General features: G+C 34.9%; 1 protein-coding gene across 2 annotated transcripts in view; it reads left to right on the top strand.

Annotated features, from left to right (window-relative positions):
* The window catches only part of TAOK3 (TAO kinase 3), an 88,346-nt gene that overhangs the window by 15,634 nt on the left and 50,157 nt on the right, over nt 1-22,555 (top strand). Inside the window, exons 1-7 of one of the 2 annotated variants that reach the window (XM_012650192.1) lie at nt 622-648; nt 1,560-1,656; nt 3,060-3,964; nt 4,091-4,204; nt 5,772-5,863; nt 13,966-14,059; nt 15,120-15,201. In XM_012650192.1, coding sequence (XP_012505646.1) covers nt 4,164-4,204; nt 5,772-5,863; nt 13,966-14,059; nt 15,120-15,201 — 309 coding nt within the window. In that variant the 5' untranslated portion in view covers nt 622-648; nt 1,560-1,656; nt 3,060-3,964; nt 4,091-4,163. Of the gene's footprint in view, nt 1-602; nt 649-1,559; nt 1,657-3,059; nt 3,965-4,090; nt 4,205-5,771; nt 5,864-13,965; nt 14,060-15,119; nt 15,202-22,555 lie in introns of those variants that run through there. The other variant, XM_012650191.1, reaches the window with a different exon arrangement.

The raw sequence follows: 22,555 nt of genomic DNA, 5'->3' as shown, positions 1-22,555 counted from the left end.
TTAAGATATAAATTTAAATATTTCATATCTGTCAGGGATTCAAGCTAATGTAATGATACATACCAGGCTATATCTTTAGATTCAGTTCAAAATGATATCTGTTTCTCGTTTATAACTTTTTAAAATGTGAAAATAAGGAATTTATTACTTACTGGTTTATTTTATTTAATAAGTACTTTCTAATATTTAAATAGTATTTTCCAGTATAGATTTTACTGGGTCATGTATTAGTTTGCCCCTTTCTAAATTACAAAGTTTAATTTATAGTACAGTCTAGCCACCCTAAATCCTTTTTGAAACAAGGAGGTGTGAAAGTTAGTAAATAAATTGTCAATCCTGACCATTTACAGTAAATATTTCTGTTTCCAGTCCCCTTATAATCTTTAGGCTAATTCCAAGTAAGAAATAACAAAACCTAAATGATGAGAATTATAAAAATCAATTAGTGCCAGATGACCAAAATTCAGTCGAAGTTCAGGTTGGTCAAAATATTTATTCTTTTAGTGTTCTTAGTTCCTTGGTTGGTTGGGTGGGTGGTTGGTTGGTTTCAGCAGTTTCTTATTAACCTTCCTTGTTCTAATTATTATTTTAATCTGTTATAGTTGGTGATGGAATATTGCTTAGGCTCAGCCTCTGATTTGTTAGAAGGTAAGAATGAAAGCACTATACTCTCCTTTCTGTTTTACTTTGATCAGAATGTTATCTACTGCTATATTAAAGTGTAGTTTGGGCAACCTAAGTGGATGATGGCTTGGACTTACAGGTTGTGTGGACAAGGTATGCAAACTTCGTCTCTGCAGTGTCACTGAAAGTGTCTGAGTGATGTTAGCAGCCTTCCCACTGTTTTAGTTGATGGCCAATCCAGGGCAGGTACTGCTAAAATGTTTGGCTAATGTGGTGTGGTATGTGTGGCCAAAAACATCAAATTCATGAGCATGTATGAAAGAGAGGCATATAGTATCAAATCATATTAGAATTTAACCCTTTCAAATATCTTGACTGACCCACTTCTCTGCAAATGCTGTTATAACCAGAGGCTGTGTTAAAAATTTACATTAAAAAATATCTTACATCATCCTTGATCTCTGAATAGAAATTGCTCATTAGCTGCTTTCACAAATAATGAAAACGTGTAGTTAGAAGGGGTAATTAAAGATGGCTTTGTGGCAGAGAAGAAGAATATAACCTAGAACACTCCAGGCATTTAAAATGTTAGAAGGGACTGATAAACTTGGGCCTGGTCAATTCAAATTCATGGGGCTTTGACTTGCAACTGATAAGCAAATTAACAATGCATCATTAAATGAATATCGGTATTCTTTGTCTTATTTTGTTTTGAAGGGTCATTTTGTTTATTTTTATCCATTTGGGTTTCCTGTTATCTAATCATTTATTGTTATTCTATAGAAAATACATATCCTGTGTATTTAGGTGAATGTGTTCCCAAATTGTCATTTGAGAAAGTATATAATTCACTCTGGTATAGCTGTATAAAATAATAAAAAGAGTAATGAAACTGATCATCTACGCCTGACTTTTTTTTTTTTTTCCTTCCTCAGTTCATAAGAAACCACTTCAGGAAGTAGAGATTGCTGCCATTACTCACGGTGCCTTGCATGGACTAGCCTACCTACATTCTCATGCATTGATTCATAGGTAAGATTAGAGACCAGTTACGTTTTCATTTCAGTTACAGGACTATCTATTTCAGGAACCTTGAAAATTAGTGCACGCTCCAATTTTTAGGGTGCCTAAGGATTTATGGGAAGCAAATAGATTGCTGCTGCTTCTTGATTTAAGGAGTAAAGTTGCCAGAATTTAGCTTCTATCTTTTAGTCTCTCCCATATATCCACAAAGACTTACCTCATCTCTGTTCTGTAGGTAACTATTTTCCAGGCTGGGTATTGCAGGAAAATTTGAAAAAGGCCCCAGCAACCTTTTGATACTATGTCACAAAGAAAAGAAAATTAACCTTTCTTGCATATATCTATTTCTTAGCCAAGTTCTTCTTCCTTTCCTATTGCAAATACCCAGTTAGTCACATATAATAAATATATGCTGTTTTATCACTTAAAATGTTTTGCATTTCTGTAGTCCATAGAGATAGTTAGGAAGGTACTGTCTTTACTATATTTTGGCAGATGAAGAGACCAGGGCTTAGAAAGATTTAAATAAGTTACCCATCGTTTCATAGCATTTGAGTAATAGAGTAAGGATTGAATCTCAAATTTCCTGACTCCCAATCCAGCGTGTTTTTCTACCACACCAACACTCTCCTCTCTGCACCCTGTCTCCCTCCACAAACTTCTCCTAAAGAAATACTGTTACTACCAATCTTTGCTTTTCTCAGTAAAGAAATTGTAGTACAGTTACTTTAATGAATGGTGGGACGAATAGTGGAATATTAGGTAGATATGAAGAATCTGAAATGGCTTGCAAACAAAAGAAAACACTTGTCATTTCCTAGGAAGAAGTGAAACTATTAGGTCACAGGTTCCCCTTTTACTCCTGTTTTAATCATCCCAGAGTGGCCGTCACCAGTTACTAGTACTATAAAAGCAGAACTTCCTCAAGATATGCAGACCAAAATCCTGCCAGGAATTTGGCTTATTTATAAGGATGAAGAATGAACCTAATCATATCTAATAAATACTGACTAAATTTAGCATAACGTCTATAGATTTAGCAACTTTTTTTAAACATACCCTTTGGTACCAAGGTGTTATTACTGAATGCCAACTTGCTTATGATGATGTTGCCTGCTCTTATTAAAGCCCCACAGTTCAGTGGTTTTTTTTGCCTTTAGTACCTTAATCTGTGCATTAACTTAATGTTTTAGTCTGTATTATGCTTTATCTTCTTTAGTGTGTAAAAGAAGTTGAAAAGACCAAAAAAAAAAAAAACTTTTAAAGAATGTTCTCTAAATATAAAAATAATACCATGTCTCAGATTTTTATTATTTTGATTTAAAAGGCAGTTCTCTCTTTTAACTGAAGATAATAGAAAAAAGATATTTTTCTGTTTTGAAGAGAAATAAATAATGCTTTTTTTTCTTTAGTTCTCTCTGCCAATGCCTAATGTCATCATGAGGAAGGAAACTGAATTTTCAAGGGAAGTTTTTGTAAAAGTTGTTTTGGGAGCGTTCGAACCTTTTCATTTTCATCTTGACATAAGTTTCCCTCATCCTCTCTGCCTTATCTTCTCACTGCCCATCAACTTCCAGCTCTTGGTTTCTAGTACTCATTACACCTCATGTCTTTTTTTTAAAAAAAGAATAAGGAGTACATCCATATCTCCTCATTCTAAATTATCATACTGAAGAATGAATTTTTTAAATCATATTTTTTAAAACTTTTGCTGCATAAAGCATCCAATAGCTTTAGTAGTAACCACTTGAGATTCTTTGTAGTAATGACAACAGAAATGCAATTTCCTAACCCCTAATCCTTGTTTGTTTTGATCTTTCAGGGTCTTCTTTTTACTGTACAGTGTTATTTTTAAAATAACACCTTCTATATAACATGTACCCTCAAATGCCTTAGAGTTGCAGTTACAAATAAAGGCAGAGAGAAAGGGTCACAGGCAAGAAAGAAAAGGTATGTGCGTAGTTGAGGTTTATTGGTAGGTAGTCAATACAGAGTTGTTACAGGTTTGTTTAGGCTCCAAAAATGTCACATAATTTGGGGGGAAAAAAAGGCAGTTACAAATGGCTCCAATTTTTCCAGCACAAGGAATACTGTTGATGACTGGATTTAGCATTTAAGAATATGCTTTTGTAAGTATAGCAGCTGAATACGTTTCCTTGTCTGCAATGTCTGCCTTTTTTCTCACTGTATTCCCTCCCTCTGAAGAAAGTTCTACCTTTAAGTAATTACTATGACCTACCTGTAAGTACACCCAGGAATCTGGGTCCCCTTACAACATACAGTAATTACTAAATCCCCTTCTGGCTATCTGAGCAAGGTTTATTTTTGTTGTTGTTTTTTTTTTTTTTTAATAAACTTTTTGTCTTATTAATTGCATGCTCTGACCTATTCCATAATCAAAATTGAAAAGTCATTTTCTAACCCTCTTATTTTTTTCCTATAGGGATATTAAAGCAGGAAATATTCTTCTAACAGAGCCAGGTCAGGTGAAACTAGCTGATTTTGGATCTGCCTCAATGGCTTCACCTGCCAACTCCTTCGTGGGCACACCTTACTGGTATGTAGAATTAGACAGCATGACATAGTATTAAAATATTCTTACACGAACAAGATGGACCCATGGCATTGGTTTTATTTTGTTTTTTTACAATGTCTTGCCAATGTGCCTCAAAATGAGATTTCATTTGAGAAGGATAGAAAACTCACTAGCATAAAAAGAAACACTCTTAGTGTAAAATTTACAATGACTTTAAATTGTTCAAATAGGGCTGGTGTCACTGTGTGTAAACTGAGCAGGATTATCAACTCACTGACCAACCTCAGGTTTTAGATTTCATTTGTGGTTTCTTTTGAACTTTTCTCTTGAGGCAGAGTCTCCAGGGAAGGACAGGGCAGCTTCTTTAGCCTTCTCTGATGAGCCAACAAACATAAATCTTACCTTTTAGTGAAAGAAATCCAAGTTCTTGCCTGTGTTGAGTTCTCTGATACATCACCTAGCCTGACATTCTGACTGAGTTTTTTTTACCCTATTCTGTTCCAGATTCCTTTCCTTCCTTTCATAGATACATTGGAGTTTCATTATACCTTAGAGAATGACTTATGTCCCTGGAAAATTACTTGCCTACTAAAAAAATAGCTGCTATTTGAATTTTTTCCCATCATCATCAAATAGCTTTTACTAAGCAACTGCTTACACACAGTAACAGAGCACAGTTCTGTTCAAAGCATATTAAACTGATATGACCTCTGCCCTCCTAATGCAGATGCATTACAGACAAACAAGTAAAGTAACATCCATTACCATCACCTGTGTTTTGTTTTTGTAAATTTTACTATCTTTGAAACACTGATTATATTGCTTTATATCATCCCATGAAGTGTTTTTTATGGTCCAGGTGCAGTGGTTCACGCCTGTAATCCTAGCACTCTGGGAGGCCAAGGTGGAAGTATTACTTGAGCTCAGGAGTTCGAGACTAGCTTGACCAAGAGTGAGACCCCATCTCTACCAAAAGAAAGGAGAAAAAAAAAAAAAAACGCACACCTGTAGTCCCAGCTACCCAGGAGGCTGAGGCAGAAGGATCACTTTGAGCCCTAGTTGGAGGTTGCAGTGAGCTACAGTGATGCCACCGTACCCTACCCAGGGTGACAGAGGGAGACTTTGTCTCAACAAAAACAAACAAGGCAACTGAACACCCCTCCTCACAAATCCGCACCCCTTCATATAAAAAAGTATATTAAAAAATTATTTTAAAAAAGTGTTTTTTATGTTTAAAGTAATTTATTTATTTCATGTATAGTAATCCTTTACAAATCTCTATGAGGTAGCTATTAGAATTCTCTCGATTTTATTGATAAAGAAACTGATAAACAGATAGGTTAAGTAACTTACCCAAGATCGACCTGATAATAAGGGGTAGAGCCAGGATTTATTGAAAATAATGTATTGCTTTATATAAACCAAGTATATTTATATTTTGGATACTATTTTTCAAAATGATTTGTGTAAGGAAAAAATATCAGGTAAAAATTTTAGAGTACCCTTAATAGTTATTTCATTGAATCACTTTATTAGTGGAATTTCGTTTTTAATTTGCAGCTTAAGTTTTGTACATTATGTTTGATAGGATGGCTCCAGAGGTGATCTTAGCTATGGATGAAGGACAGTATGATGGGAAAGTTGATATTTGGTCACTTGGGATCACCTGTATTGAATTGGGTGAGTAAAGACTTATTTGTTTTCATTGTATTTTGGGGAATCACTCCTTATTTTGATTGTCAATTAACTCATCCAGCTATTTAATGAATTACTGCTTTTTGTGTGCCAGGTAATATGAATTTATTATATTTTCTATACTCTTGTATAACACAGAAGATTGCTTTCTCTCTGCTACATTTTCATGTTATTTAATTAAAGGAGTTTAGGCAGATACAGCATTTGACAAACCTGGAAATACAAGACAGTAAGTACTAATATTTGAAAAATATCCATTCTCCATACCATGAATAATAATATACATCCCACCTTTATATTTTCCATTACCTTAATTTATATTCCAATTTATATTAGAGAAATCCAAAAAAGTACTAGAAGGCTTATCAAAGATCTTACCCTAAAACTGTATTTGACCCACATAGAGTGCAACTTCAGAGAAAATTTCATGTTAGAAGATGCCCCAGCTATCAAGTTGTTCCCCAAATATTGCGGCAGTTATCTAAAGTTGTCTAAAATACCACAAGTCTCTCTTCTCTCGTTGTATATTTTGAACTTTAATATATCTTAAAGCTGTCTCTATCCAGTGAGGTACTGGTAAACATAATAAATGAATCTTTTGTGGAGAGAGAAAAAGCCCTGATTTGTGGCATTTGCCAATTTTTGTGGTGTAAATATTCCCACTATAGCCAATTTCAAGCTTCCAGTGCTATTGACTAAATGTGGAATTGGGAAAAGGTGTGCACAGTGGGCCTTCCAAAGCCAGTATGAGCTGGCTCCGGTGTACCACTGCCATTATCTAGATATTTGTATAAATTTAAAATCAAAATGTTAAACTTTTTTAAAATCGGTTTTAAAAAAATTCTTTGACCTTGTTTTTTCAGTTTAGAATGTAATTTCATTTGATTAATTCTATCCTGGTTTCCAAATTGATCCTGTGAGAACTTGAGTTCCAGTTTGATTCTCAGACTATGGTTTTCTCTTTCCCTAAAATGTATGGCCTACAAAGACAACTTGAGAAAACTTCGCATTACATTTACGATGTTTCATTGATCCTTTTCAAAAAAGCAACATATGGTAAAGATGCACCATGTATCTTTTTTTTTTTTTTTACATTAAAGAGAAATTAATTTTAAGAAACAGAATTTGGGTAGGAAAATCAGAATATTTATTTTTTTCAATTAGGGTAACAGATTCACATGGTTTGTAAATCAAAAAATCAAAAAATAAATAGTGAAAGGTCTTCTTCCACCACCAGTAAAAAGTAAAACTTTAAAACATTTAGGAGAAGCCCCCCCGCAATGCCTCAGTTTCTTATCTGTAAAACAGAGATAATAGCTGTTGCACTTCATGGGGTTGCTATGAAGATTAATGATAAAGCACTTAAAACATGGCCTGGCATATAATAAGCACTATGTAAGTGTTATTACTCTAGAATACCTTTACAAGTATAAGGAAGAATTTTTCTAATCAATATTTTAAAAGCATACTGACAAATATGATAACTTTTACTACTTTATAAAGCCATGTAAAACAAACATTAGAACCATGGACTAGGAGAAGGTGGTTGAAACATATCTAACCAACAGGGTATCAGTCCAGAATTTATAAAGAACTCTTACAATTTCTTTATCAAAAAGAAAAAGCCAAACAGCCAGTAGAAAAATGGGTAAAAAATGTGATTAAGCAATGCATTGAAGAGGAAACCTACATAGACAACAAACTTCAGAAGATACTTAGCCTCATTAGGGAAATGCAAGTTGAAACAATTTCACATCTATCGGATTGGCAACAGTTTTTAAGTCTCAGGATAATACATTTAGGGATGTATCTAAGGAAATGTAAGTCGATATAACAGCTTTGGAGTACAAATTGGCCAAATCTCGTAAAACTGGTAAGGAGCAGTGACCTGACACTTCTAAGGGTATACCTTAGAGAAATCTTTATGCACATACACTGGGAAGTGTGTACAAGGATGCAACCTTCTCTATAGTAGCCAAAAAAGGTGGAAACAATATGAATTCTTATCTAAAGGAGAATTGATAAATTATGGAACACTATATCACAGTTAAGAATGAGCTAGATCTACATGTATCGTCATAGGTAAATCTCAGAATCATAACATTGAGTATTTAATGAACAAAGGAAATTGCAAGAGTATAAGTACAGTATGATGCCAATTATGAAAGTTTTATAAACTCTTTTACATATTATTAAGAGCATATATATACTAATAAAGCATAAGAACGTAGATGCTAAAGATACAATTCCAGAATAGTAAGCTCTAGAGAAAGGAAGGGGGAAAGAGCTGTATCTACTTTCTTATTTTTTTTTTTTTAGAAGAAAAAAGACCTGAAACAAATAGGACAAAATAATGGTAATGCTAAGTGGTAGCGTCTACTATAATAGTCTACAAAGTTTTATCTATTCGAAATATTGAATAATTTAACTTTTTAAAAATTAAAAATAAATATACATTCCTTTGAAGGGGGACTACTCTGTGCATAGTATAAAGTTAGGAGTATAGAGTAAGTTTTAGAATTAGACGCCTTGGATATGAATCTTGGCTGTACCAACACTTAGCTGGCAGGACCACTGTGTATGGCTGCAACATAATGCCACCATGCATTTACATAGTCTAGGGTGTAAATGCTACCTCCTGGAGGTGTGTAACATGTTGATTCTGTCTATGTGATCTTGGACCATTTTCTTTCCTAATCCTCAGTTTTCTTGTCTAAGTGAAAATAACAAGGCATGTATCATAGATATTTTCAAGCTTTGATAAGATAACTTAGGTAAAGTATTTAACATAGTGCCTGTCACCTAGCAAATGCTCAGTAACAGCTAATTGTATTCATATATAGGATTATTTCTGATTTTCATAATTTATATTTTAAGAAATAAAAATGAACCAAAATTTTCCTTTTTTTTTTTTTGAGACAGAGTCTCACTGTGTTGCCTGGGCTAGAGTGCCGTGGCGTCATCCTAGCTCACAGCAACCTCAAACTCCTGGGCTCAAGCGATCCTTCTGCCTCAGCCTCCTGAGTAGCTGGGACTACAGGCATGCGCCACCATGCCCGGCTAATTTTTTCTATATATTTTTAGTTGTCCCATGAATTTCTTTCTATTTTTAATAGAGACGGGGTCTCACTCTTGATCAGGCCGGTCTCGAACTCCTGAGGTCAAACAATCCGCCCGCCTCGGCCTCCCAAAGTGCTAGGATTTCAGGCGTGAATCACCATGCCCGGCCCAAAATTTTCCTTTTAAGACCGAGATCATAACAGCAACTCCTTAGTTATGACACTTCAGAAGATACAGCACCTGAGTTGAATCTTACAGCTAGTTAATGCCCACCCATGGTTTTAACAAGTTTTTTCTTACCAAAATCCCTCTGAAATGTAACATGGGTTCTGCCCTTTCCAACCCTCTTCAGTGCAACAAACAACATATATCCTTTTATGATGATTCAGGATCATCATCACTTCAGCTTTTGCACTGTGTAGATGTAATGATGACAAGTTTCAAACAGCAATTGATATTGGGTGAAATAGTTACAGGTCCCAGGAGATATCTTAGTACTTCCTCTCTTGAAACAGCCCCTGGTATGTGCTTACTTTCTGGTTTTACTTATAAAAATGAATCGAAATATGTATAGCAAATGCTCTCTATATCAGCCTAACTTTGATTGCCTTTTATAAAATGACTACTGAATTAAAGGATAAGATATCCTTTCCCAAATTGTTGTTTTATCCTCCACAACACCTATTCCTTTAAATTGATAGATGGTAGTATCAAATTATGCTAAAGAGCATAGACTCTACAGTCAGATAAACTTGAATTCTAATTCCACTTCTGCCCTTTTGTAGTTGTATGATTTTGGTCAAGTTATTTTAACTCTGTGAAATTTGCATAACAAGATTCCCCACCTTATGGTGATTTGATTAAATTAAAATATGAATTTAAAGTGCTTACTTTTATATCTGGTACGTAGTATGTGCTCAACAAATGTTAGACATTATCAGCACAATCCTGAGATATATAGTATTTCATGCAAATTTTTATCTACATTTAACAACTCTTTAAAACTAGGAAACAACATATTAACTACAGTTAATAATAATGCATTGAATACTTGAAATTGCTAAGAGCAGAGCTTAAATGTTTTCACAACAAAAAGATAGTTATTTTATGAGGTGACGGATAAGTTAATTGTGGTAATCACTTCACAATGTATACAAAAATCAAAAACAGCACATTATACACCTTAAATATATACAATTTTTATTTATCTAAAAAAATCCAAGCAATTTCTTTGAAAAGTAGGACTTGTTTTTGTAGGCAACAGCATCTTATAATTGGCAGCATTTTTCTAAGTTATACATAAGATAGTTGGTACATATTAAATAGTGGCACATCTTATAGTCAGTGACATCTTAGATTCAAAGAAATATGATAGTTGCTTGGTAAATATTCACAAAATAAAATTGTTACCAAGGACATTTAACTTCTCAGCAATTACTTAAAAATTATTATATCAGTAGTGTAATAAACCATGCAAGTACCTCTTTGACAGCTTCACCACACGTCTCCATCTCCCCAGCATTAATTTGTTAATGGACAACTAAAAGAAGGATCTTTGGGGGCTTTTTTAAATATGAATAAAGGAAGGTTAAACTTTTCCTGATAAACTCTATGCAATCATTTTTCTGTTTCCCGTATGTTTGAGGTTTAATGAAATTCTGGGCACACACAATGTATTTTAAATTGTGCTTCTAATTTTGAAATTACATTGAAAGTTGTGGATAGTGCCCGAATGGCGTGTTTTCCCCTTTCAGTGTGATAGCTCTCTCTTCTATAATAGTGTCTATTTAGAAAAAAAAAAAACTAACGTTCTAATGTGTAAGTCGAATTGGTGAGATGACATCACAGAGCAGGACGATGATAATGTTCCTGGTACTGTCCTCTTTCCTAAAGATCAAACTCTGCAGTTCCTAAGTGGTTACGCCTGTTCTAGAAATTATCTTTTGCTAAATTGGTCTTCCATTGAAAGAAATATTTGAATCCTCTGAAACTCTTGGACATTGAAATGGTCCAGTCACCAGATATTTTTCAAGATCATTTCAAGAGAAATTAATCTCAATGTTCTTCTGTTTAAACTACAGACACTTAGTTCACTAGCAAAGATCATGGTAGAAGCTGGCAAGGGGCCCATCAGCATTGTCAGGGAATTGACTCTCTTCAGAAATAAATTCTCCAGGAAAAAAACAAAAATATAAATGTCATTATACAGTTTCTCTGCCTGGAATTTTCTTCCTCTACATTGGCCATTCATTGTTTATCTGTTAATAAATGAATGCTGTGATGGCTGTTTGGGAAAAGGAGTAATATTTAGTCTTCTGAAGCTGGTTTTTTTTTTTCATTTTGAAATACTAGTACTGTCTATCATAAAATGCACAGGATTATTAAAGAGGCCTATCAAAAAGAACACAGGCCTTGGAGTCTCATAGGGTTGGGTTGAAATCCCAATTTAGCCATTACTATGTGATTTGACTTCATTATTTAGCCAGGCTGAACCTCAGTTTCTTCAGCTGGGAAACTGGAAGAATAATATCTATCTTGCCAAGCTTTTGTGAGAATTATGAATAACATGTAACGTGCTTAAAGCAGTGAGTGCCTGGCATATAGTAGGAACTCAATAAATGGCAGCAGTTATTATTTTCATTAATTGTTATGGTTGTCAATCGTATTTGTTCAGAAAAAGCCTTATGACTTTTCAGGAAGTATTTATTTAAAGATAGGGGCACTCTTTGATTTTCCGTATTAGAGTCCAGCCCAGTAGGTGCTCTAATTTAGTATGATCCTTGCTCAGCATATAGCAGTGTCCAGAAACTTCATGAAACTGACCTTCCTGAACCTTGATCTTGTATGACACAGATGGATCATCCACAAAAAATTGATCATTATGTTTATGTTAAATAGAAACTATTGTTTTCTCTTTTAATGTAGTTAGCTCAGCATTTTAATGCTTCTACCTTTTTCCTTTTACTTAAGAAAATATGGATCCTATATCACAAGGTGACTTCAAAAGCACTCCCAGTTTCTATTCTGCTGTGTATGTAGAAGCTCCATGCAAACTATTATATTCTGCAATAAGAGTCGAGAAACTTTCTGTAAAGGACCAGATAATAAGTATCTAAGCCTTTGCAGGACATACAATGTCTGTCATAGCTACTTAATTTTGCTATTGGAACACGAAAGCAGCTACAGACAACACGTTAATGCTGCAGTGTGCCCTCCCTTCCCCGCCCCAGCTGCTTGCCAGGAACCAGGCTGCACAGCAGGAGGTAGGGGGGAGAAGCTAAGCCCCACCTGCACTGACAACCGCTCCCCATCACTTGCATCACACCCCCCATTTGGTGGGTATGCAAATACTATGCCATTTTATATAAGAGACTTGCTCATCTGTGGATTTTGGTATCTGTGGAGGGATTGACTGTGCTTGAAGCTGCCAGAAGGCCAAGCTCTAGAAACTTTTTAGAGTCTACCTCCTGAAAAATAAAATAAAAATAACTCCACACTAGATTTTTTTTCTTTTCTGCATTTGAAACAGATATAAATCCATTTGTCCACACAGCAGATTTCAGATTTCCACTTGTTAACAGTTCATGTCCCTATAGTATCAGAATCTGTTTGATGAGTGTAAAGTGTCCTATTGAGGGGTCAGTGGAAACTATTTGTAGAATTGTGGACTGCCAAATTCCACAGGTACAGATATCATTTAGTCAAGAAGTTCCTCCAAAGTAGCACAGATGAATAAGAATAGATGTCTTCTGTGTAAATGCTACAAATGACTTGGAGTTCACTACTTTTCAACATTTCCTGTTTTTTTGTTTCTCTTTTGTTTTTTTAACCACTCTAGCTTTTCACAGATTCTTCCTTCTGTGAGTGAACACGTCTTTCCTGTAACTTCTACCCTTAGTTCTTGTTCTATGTCTTAGACCTACATAGGATAAACCCAATTTGTCATCTTAGAAGTGGTTAATAGAAGACCATTTACTTAAAAACTAAGATGCTCCGGTGAAACTAGAGATCAGATTATGAATTAGAAAGTGGGGCTCCGTAAAAAATCCATTAGGGTAAGCATGGCAGAATGAGATGGTGATTTATCTTCTATGCCATAATAACTAATAAATAGCATAAAATTAACTGCACTCAGATCTAGAGCCTCGTTTCTTTCCTTCGATCCACAAGTGGAGCACCTAATATGTGAATAGCATTTTATTACAAATTCTGCGGGAATAAAGAAAAGAATAAGTATTAAGATTATAAGATCTTGCTCTCTTGGAACTTATGATGTCTTTTGAGAAAAAAGATTTGTATGTTTATGTAAATATAATAGGTGAGCACTAGCCAGATGAGCAAGGTACCAAGGGAAAGCTAGAGGAGTTCCAATAAAGAGATCGTGGTTGGCTGGGGTGGAGTAAATCCCCGATTAAGCCACACCTGACTCACTGAGCTTCTCTTTATAATGGGATTGACCAGGCTTCTTTATTATTTATCCTTCTCTTCCTACCTCCCATCTCCCTCTCTGCTCCCACCCCTAGCAGTTCTTTGACCTGGATGAGGCATCCAACAGTGTTTACTGAATAGAATTAGCTTATCTCCTATACTAAGTTAGTGATGTTTAAGATGTTCCATTTCATAGAACTCTTTCCTTTTCTTTATTCTACTTTTTTTTGCTTTTTGAAATTTAAAAATGAATATGTATTTTTTAATTAAAATATACATGCAAAGACATTCATACCTATCATAGTAAAATGGACAGAAGCCAATTTTTTGAACATATGGGAAAAAAATGTCTTATTTTTTGTTCCACTCTTTTGAAATGGGTTCTGTTAGGAGCTTTGCCAATGTACATTAAATGACCGGCAGCTTCTTCTGAATAGCTATCCTGGGCCAACCTTAGAGATTAACATAAGTGGATTATGTGGCATGATGACAGTAATGAGCTATTGATTTAGCGGCAAAGCTTTGCTTATAGTTTCTTATTTTTCTATCTGCCTGATTTCCTTCAAGAACTGCTTTGTCGTGTTTCTTTCCTCTTCCAGCGGAACGGAAGCCCCCCCTTTTCAACATGAATGCGATGAGTGCCTTATATCACATTGCCCAGAATGATTCTCCAACGCTACAGTCTAATGAATGGTAAGACTCTGCTATCATTTTAAATCTCTAAGAAAATCACCTTATGTATTTGGCAGTTTTATTAAATTACATTTTAAATATCTGACCTAGAAAGCATTTCATTCCTTCATTGTATATTATAATAAGTGACACCGATGCTTCACAGGCATCAACTGTCTATATGCGTGTACACACACACACACACACACACACACACACAAGTTTATTTATTTATGTCCTAACCATGGCTTGCACTGTGTTCTGTAATGCGCGTAGTAACTGAAATCCTACGGGGAACATGACCTGCTGCCTTCCTAACGAGTCTAGTCTCTCAAGTCATGATGGTCTTGTACTGATCATCTCAACTCTAATCACTTCTCAGCAGAGATAAAGGCCCTCTCTGATGTCATTATTTTTCCAGTTGTCATTTTTTAACTATATGTGTATTTAAATGTGTTGAGACACAACATATACTATCTATTCAGAAGATATATTGTTCCTTGCTGAAAATTATGACATTTTTGTAACTATCTGGGCCACAAAGAGTTATAAAGGGGAGGTGGGGACAGTTTAAAGAAGAGTGGACAAAATGGAATTTTCAAGATAGGAAGTATTTTTATTCAGAAAGCCTCTTGCTAGGTTCTCTATCCCTTATGCTTCAAATTTTACTACCTTGTTGTAGGTTGTGGATGGTAGAGGAATTAACAACTGGTAATGAAGAATATAGACTTGAAACTATGAGACTTGTTATCTTTGGGGAGAAAAATGTATATAAAATTGTTTTGTACAAATATAGTATCTGTGTTTTCTGATATATATTATGATTTGACCTTACTTTCTTATATATTAAGATATATGTGTATGTTGGTTAACTTAAAACTGTATCCTCACTCATTATCTAAAAGAATTAATTTTAGATACTATAACTTGAAAATGGTTCAGTTCTCCTGATATTCCAAAATGTTTTATTTGAAAACTCTCCTAAAATACAAAGTTTTCCCTTTAATGAAAATTGTTTTAAGTAATCAGTGTGTTCCAAAGACCCTGATTTTATTTTCTTTTGGTGTATTTGCACACACAGGACAGACTCCTTTAGGAGATTTGTTGATTACTGCTTGCAGAAAATACCTCAGGAAAGGCCAACATCAGCAGAATTATTACGGGTAATTTTTCAAATTTATATTTGAGGAGGGGGATTTAAAGTCTTGTTGTAGTGGAATATAGTAAATCATCCCTGTGGCAGCTCATCATGACAAACTGGTTTAGAACATGCCGCCTTGTCATTTATCCAGAGACAGTAGCTAGGCATAGAAATAGTAAGATTATTGCAATGTATGTGCTATATATTCCCTGTGGATAGCTTTTTCCCTATTTTTTCCTCTTTCTTCTCCCTCCCATCTCCTTTTTTGCCTTATAACAAACAATATTTCTCCTTCTTCCCCTGGTCATCATTGTGATGTTCCTGGGCCTAACATCTGCATGAACATTAATAACGGTGCTCTCAGGACAAAGTCTGCCAATGGTTCAAATGCCAACTCTGGGATTTTTCAGTTAGGTTGTTGCCAAATCTTCAGGCAACAAAGATATATAACTATATAAAGCACACATTTACATAACATTATATTGTACATGTTAGTGACAAGAGTATCATGTTAACTGCATTTATTTGATGTAAACATCTTATTTCTCAGCATTTCTTTTCATATAACTTTACTATAGACTGTATACATAGGCAGCGTGTTGCATCAACATCAGTGTAATATGTGGGGATCTTTTACAATATGAATCTCTATTTGGCACAGAATAATCCAGATTTCTTTAACCTTTTTTGTATGTATGTTTCCCAACCCTTTTTTGTTTGTTTCATCTCTAGAATGGCTGGATTTTATTATAGAACAATTTTTTTTCTTTTTTGTTTTTAAGAAAAACTCAGAAGGGTTTTATTGCCTAAATTTGTAAAGCTTAAAAATGTCAGCTGCCTTTATAATTGAAAAGCACCTTGGCTACAACACAAATTCTTGGTTTGCGTTTTCTTTTCTTTAGAACTCTGTAAACATTGTTCTGTTATTTCCTGGCTTTCAGTATTCCTGAAGAGGTTGGTCTGAGGCCGACTAGTTTTTCCACCTGAAAGTAAGTTTTTTCTTCTTGTGAGTAGCAGGCCACAGAAACATGGTAACAGCAGCAGCAGGGCAAAGGACTTGACCTTGTTCTCCTTTGTCGTTGAGCCATCACACATTCTAGACATGAACTACTTTGTATACCTCAGCAACAGCTCCACATTTCTTTAGGGGAAAATAGCAACCAAAACAAAGCTTCAAACACAAGATAATGTCTTTATTACTTTGAAGTAGGCAGAGATTTTAAAAGCAAACAACAAACAGGATGTAAAAAGTATTACCATAAAGGGGGAAAAAATGAATAAATTTGGGCTGTATTAAAATTAAGGGGGAAAAAAATGAAGATACTACAAGGATTCGAAAATAAAATTGTAAGGCTACAGACAACAAAAGGATATAAAAAGCAAGTGGCCAGAAGGTAAAGAAAGAAATGGAAGAGAATAAAACATAAGAGGTTAAACGTAAGAGCTTAAAAATCATACCCCTAAATCCGTAAAAATCAAAAGCAATCCTATTATAAGCAATAAATCAATGTAGTAAACCAACCCATTTAGGGTATTTCTAATGGTGAATAGGCTTGAGGAAATAAAACAAAATTAAATGCAAAAAATAAAAGTTCCAAAGAGGAATATAGAGAAAATGATACATGTGGAAGATAAAGGAGATTTAATATACATCAGCCTATTATTCCTGAAAGAGAAAACAAAATACAGGGAACAGTAGTTATTTGAAGATATACCTGAAGAAAACTTTTCTGGAAATAAATATTTAGATCTTTCTTTGGTTTGATTTGATTTGATTTGCTGGGTCAAATCAAACAGGCCCACTATTTATTCGTCAAATACTTATTGATTGCTGTGTATTCAGCACTATTCTAAGCACTAAGAATATAGTAGTACACCAAAAAAAGACAGTCCCTGCCCTTGTGGAACTTATAATGAGGGAGTAAGAAAATAAACAAATATATGATGCAATGCCAGGTGGTGGTAAATTCTTTGCAGAAAAATAAATCGGGGGCAAGAACAAAGAGTGACAGGAGCTGTGGTTTTAGATAAGGAGTCAAGGAAGGCCTTTCTAAGGAGGTGACATCGAAGCAGAGCCCTGAAGAGAGGAGACCATGAAACTGATCTTAAGTGATCAATAAATCACATCCTGGTGAAGCTCCTGAACTCAAGGATAAACAAAAATTCATACAGTCAGCCTCAAAAAGTTTCTTTTGGGGTGGAAAAACCAGTTGGCTTCAGACCGACCTCTTCAGGAACACTTAAAGCCAGAAAACAATAGAATAATGTTTACAGAGTTCTAAGGCAAATAAAATATATACCAAGAATTTGTGACCCAGCCAAAGTGCTTTTGAATTATAAAGGCAGCTTTATAATTTCAAGTCTCATAAATTTAGGCAGTGCAACCCTTCTGAGCTTTTTTTAAAAAAAAAAAAAAAATTGCTCAAAAACAAAATCTGGCCAATGCAGAGATGAAGCAAAAAGAAAGAAGAAGTAGAGAGAAAGAGGGAGAAGAGGTAGAAAGAAAGGAAGGCAGGCAGGAAAGACGAATGAATTAGGGACTGCAGAAACTGGTAAATATTGAATTTAAAGTGGCCCCTCCAAAATTTGTTTATTTTGCCAGCTAAAGAGACTGTACATTCTTCATTTTGAATAGATAATACAAATTTCAAAAAGCAAAAGTATAGTAGAGGGTAGAACATGGAAAGTAAATCTCCTTCCCATTCCAGGTCTCTCTCTAGTGTTAGCAAACACTGCACCTATTTTGTGCTTGTCCTTCCAGAGAAATTTTATGCATATGAAAGTAAATATTCTTTTTATTTTTGCACAAACAGTAGCAAACCATTAAAACAGTTCTACCTTTTTTTTTTTGACTTTACAGTGTGTTTAGGATAGTTTTATATTACTACATGCAGAGCTACCTCATTCTTTTTAATGACTCCGTAATATTCTCAGATGGACCACAATTTGTTTAAGCAGCCCATTTAGGATATTTCCAATCTTTTGCTATTACAAACTGTGCCGCAGTGAATATCCTTATTCATCTGTCATCTTGCACCTGTATAAGGATATCTAAAGAATAAATTCCTAGAAGTGGAATTGCTCATCAAGGTGGATTTTATTTTTTTTAATGTTTTATTTTAAATTATTATGGGTACATAATAGTTGTATATCTTTGTAGAGTACATGTGATGTTTTGATATAGGCATACAGTGTGAATTAATTAAATCAGGGTAATTGGGGTATCCATCACCTCAACATTTCTTTGTGTCAGGAACATTCCAATTCCACTCTTCCAGTTATTTTAAAGTGTACCCTAACTTATTGTTGATTATAGTCACTTTTTCATGCTATCAAATACTGTTCATTCTCTCTAACTATATTTTTGCACCCATTAACCATCCCCACTTTATCTGCCTGCCCACCCTGCTACTCTTCCAAGCCTCTGGTAACCAACATTCTATTCTCTGTCTCCATGAAATCAATTGTTTTTAATATTTAGCTCTCACATGTAAGTGAGAACATACAAGATTTGTCTTCCTGCACTTGGCTTATTTCACTTAACATAATGTTCTCCAGTTCCATCCGTGTTGTTTCACATGGCAGGATTTTATTTTTTTTTGTGGCTATATAATATTCCATTGTGTATAAATGTACCACAATTTCTTTATCTGTTCATTCGCTGATAAGACACTTAGGTTGATTCCGTATCTTAACTATTGGCAATAGTGCTGCAGTAAACATGGGAGTTCAGATACCTTTTTGATATACTGAATTCCCCTCCCTTGGACATATACCCAGCAGTGGGATTGCTGGTTGTTCTGGTAGTTCTGTTTTTAGTTTTTTGAGGAACCTCCATACTGTTCTCCGTAATGGTTGCACTAATTTCCATTTCCATCAAGGTGGATTTTAAATTTAAATAGATACTGCTGATTGTCCTCCAGAGAAGTTGCACCAATTTATAGTACCACTAACAAAGTGTGAGTACTGAAACTTTTTGGGCTTTGTTAGTCAGATCAGTGCAAAAGTTTTCTTATTGTAGTTTTAATTTATATTTCTCATTATGAGCTATGTTAAGCATGTTTTATACGTTGAAAAGCCATTTCTATATCCTTTTCTGTGACTGCTCTGTGATCTTTGCCCATCTGTCTATTAGGTTGTTTATTTTTTTCTTATTAATTTATAGTAAATCTTGGAAGTTTTTTTTCCTGTTTCTATTCTGACATTCTTTATGCTGAGATTTTGAGGGAAGAAGGTGAGGAGGGTTATGCAGAAATTTGTTAAAAAGAATAAAGTTGGAATCTAACCTTTCTTTTTCAATTAGCTATCTAGTTATTAACAAATATGTTTCAATTATCCATCTTTTTCACACATTTTCTTCCTGACATTAAAATGTCACTTTCACATTTAATCCATTTAAATATAGAACTAAGGTAAAAATCATTGAAATGGTTAAAGAACAGATGTAAATGTTATAAACATTGGCAATGTAAAAATAATAATGTGACTAGAAAAATCTAGGGGCAGGAAAAAATATATGTACTAATTTTCCTGTCTTTCAGAGTACATGGTCCATAATATTTCTCAAACTGAAATACACAGTTTAAAAAACAAAAGTAACTCCAATCTCTTAAAACTTTTCATTATCTTTTTTTTCTTCTTAACTTTAGAGAATCTTTTAGAAACAAATAACTCTTTTGGTGAAGAAATTATTAACTGAAGTTAAGCAATTATTTTAATTTAGTCTCTTCTAATTCTGTTAAATTCAGGTATACCTTAATATAATAGATTATACTTAAAATTAGCCTGTGTAGTAAGATTCCCATGTAAAATTATTTCTAGATATCCATTGCTCTCAGAGAGAGAATGACAGATGATGTCTAAAATGATATTCCGTAATTTAACAACATTTATTTCTGGATGGTGGAATTTGGGGTGATTTTCTTTTGCTTTCTTTAATGCATTTTTCCGTATCTGAATATTTAAAGTAAGAACACTTTTGAGAACAATAAAATTGTTCTTTTAAAAGGGTCTGAGACCCTTTTGATTGTAGAGGTTTAGAGAATAGTAGGCTTTGGAAAACGGTGAAGAGATGGGTGCAGGCAGAGAGAACATGAGCAAATATTAATACATAGGGATGTGAAATGCATGCATGGGGAATTATTGAGAATGTACTATGCATAGGACAAAGGAGTAGAAATGACTAGATTTGAACCTAGAAATATAAGCATGAACCTGGCTATAAAAGACCAGACTCTATCCAAGAGACAGTGAGATATTTTCAAGATATTGAGTGTTTTAGTTTTTAAAAGGCTTAAACAGATAAGAGTTTAATTATCTCATGTCATAGGAAATCCAGGACATTGGGAAAGGAAGTAGCGTAAGCAGTCCAGACCTCTAAGCAGCTCAACATTGACTCAAGTTCCTTCTCTCTTTCTACTTGACCATCCTTAGCATGTGGCTTTTATCTTCTTTGTTGCAAAATGACTGCTACATCGCCAGGACTCAGGTCTTTATTCCAGGCAGGAAGAAGAGGAGAGAGCAAAGGGTAAAACGCCTTCTCCTCATGTGCCTTGCCTTTTTAGTCTAGGAAATAAAGCCTTCCTCAGGGACTTCTGTCTATCTCTCATTGGCCAGAAGTTGGTCATTTTGTTATCTGTAACTACAGAGAAGACTTGAGTTCAGTTCCTTTACTTTCTTTCTAAGGCTTAAAGTAAAGAACAGCAAGGAAAAGAGGTTGGAACAGGGAATAAGTGGCACACATTATCTGTCACAATGAATGACATGATCAAATCTATCTTTTAGAAAGATAATTGTGTAGTAGAACACTAGAAAACACACTCAAAAATAAAAAACCCTGAGTTTAAGCCCCAGCTCTTCCACTAATTAGCTATGGAAATCACTTTTCTTCTCAGGGCCTAAATTTCCTTACCTTGAAAAAGAAAATTTTCTAAGAGCCATTCCCGCTCTAAAATTCTGTGATCCTAAGTCATAGCTTGAAGTTTACTAAAAACTGATTTGCTCTTGTATAATTGCAAGCACTGGAGTAGCAAAATGATTTACTTTCTCCCTTCCTTTCTCATCCTTGAAATGTGCAGGCTACACTTGCTTCTGGGAATGGTGTTTCGTTTTCAGAATGGACTCTTTGCAGAGGAAAAGATATTTTATAAAAGCAAGAGCAGAAGCCACAATTCCTCTGACACCAAAGTCAGAATGAAGAACAACAAGACACATAGACTGTTTTCTCATGAGAGTCCTGCCCCTTTTTTATATCTGTTTAAATTATAAAGAAATTAAATTCATTCCATCATCTAAGGCCCACTACATTACCTCTCATTTCCCCAATATCTTCAAATTATAATTTTACATAAGCGAAATTTCCATATAACTGAACGTTTTCCTTTTAAAAGACAAAACTTCCCCCTTTCACTTTTGACCATTTTCTGATCTTGCTAAAATATATGATGCATTTCTGTGCCCTCTTAAAGAGAGCATAATGAACATAATTTCACTTCTCGATGGCTCAGAGACAGTGTGTTTCATGGACTTGGGAGCATAAACAGGGCTTTCTAAGGAGCATATGCTCTTTTGCAAAATAGCCCACAAATCTCTGTTCATCTTCATTTGTTGGTTTTATTGGTAGGAGTATTAGTCATGAAATTTCTCTTTCTCTACTGTCAGACTGTCATAGAACTTACAAAGGACACCACTTCTTTTTACACCTGGTAACTCTACCTCCAACAGTTCTCAGTCCTTTATTCCCTGACTCTTACTCCCTCTTTCTAACCTGCTATGGGCTGAGAACCCAGGAAACCAGAGTATGTGTTAACAATCATTAATAATATTGAAAGTGAGGGATGGGCCAGGCGTGGTGGCTCATGCCTGTTGTCCTAGCACTCTGGGAGGCCAAGGCAGGAGGATCACTTGAGGTCAGGAGTTCAAGACCAGTCCGCAAGAGTGAGACCCCATCTTTACAAAAAATACTAAAATTAGCCAAGCGTGGTGGCACGCACCAGTAGTCCCAGCTACTGGGAAGGCTGAGACAGGAGGATTGCTTAAGACCAGGCGTTTGAGGTTGCTGTGAGCTATGATGATGCCACTGCACTCTAGCCTGGGTGACAGGGGAAGACCCTGTCGCAAAAAAAAAAAAACGTGAGGGATGTTTGTACCAAGAAGAGTTTATGGACTTTGGGGCAGTTGTCTTTACTCCTCAGAGACCCTTTTCCCTGATTTCTGGTTGTACAGCTCTTTAAAGGGGAAATGAAGTTGCCAGAATTTTGATCTTGGGATAAATTGAACAGCTGCAGTCTTTTCAAGTATGTACTGTTGACCATAGAAATAGAGAACAAAACATATAAAAGTCTGTTTTTCAAAGGGTAATATGGGCGGGGGGGGGG

The sequence above is a fragment of the Propithecus coquereli genome, unplaced genomic scaffold, assembly GCF_000956105.1.
Source record: "Propithecus coquereli isolate 6110/MARCELLA unplaced genomic scaffold, Pcoq_1.0 Scaffold314, whole genome shotgun sequence".
Classification (NCBI taxonomy): Eukaryota; Metazoa; Chordata; class Mammalia; order Primates; family Indriidae; genus Propithecus; species Propithecus coquereli.
This window is presented reverse-complemented; position numbering and strand designations above follow the sequence as displayed.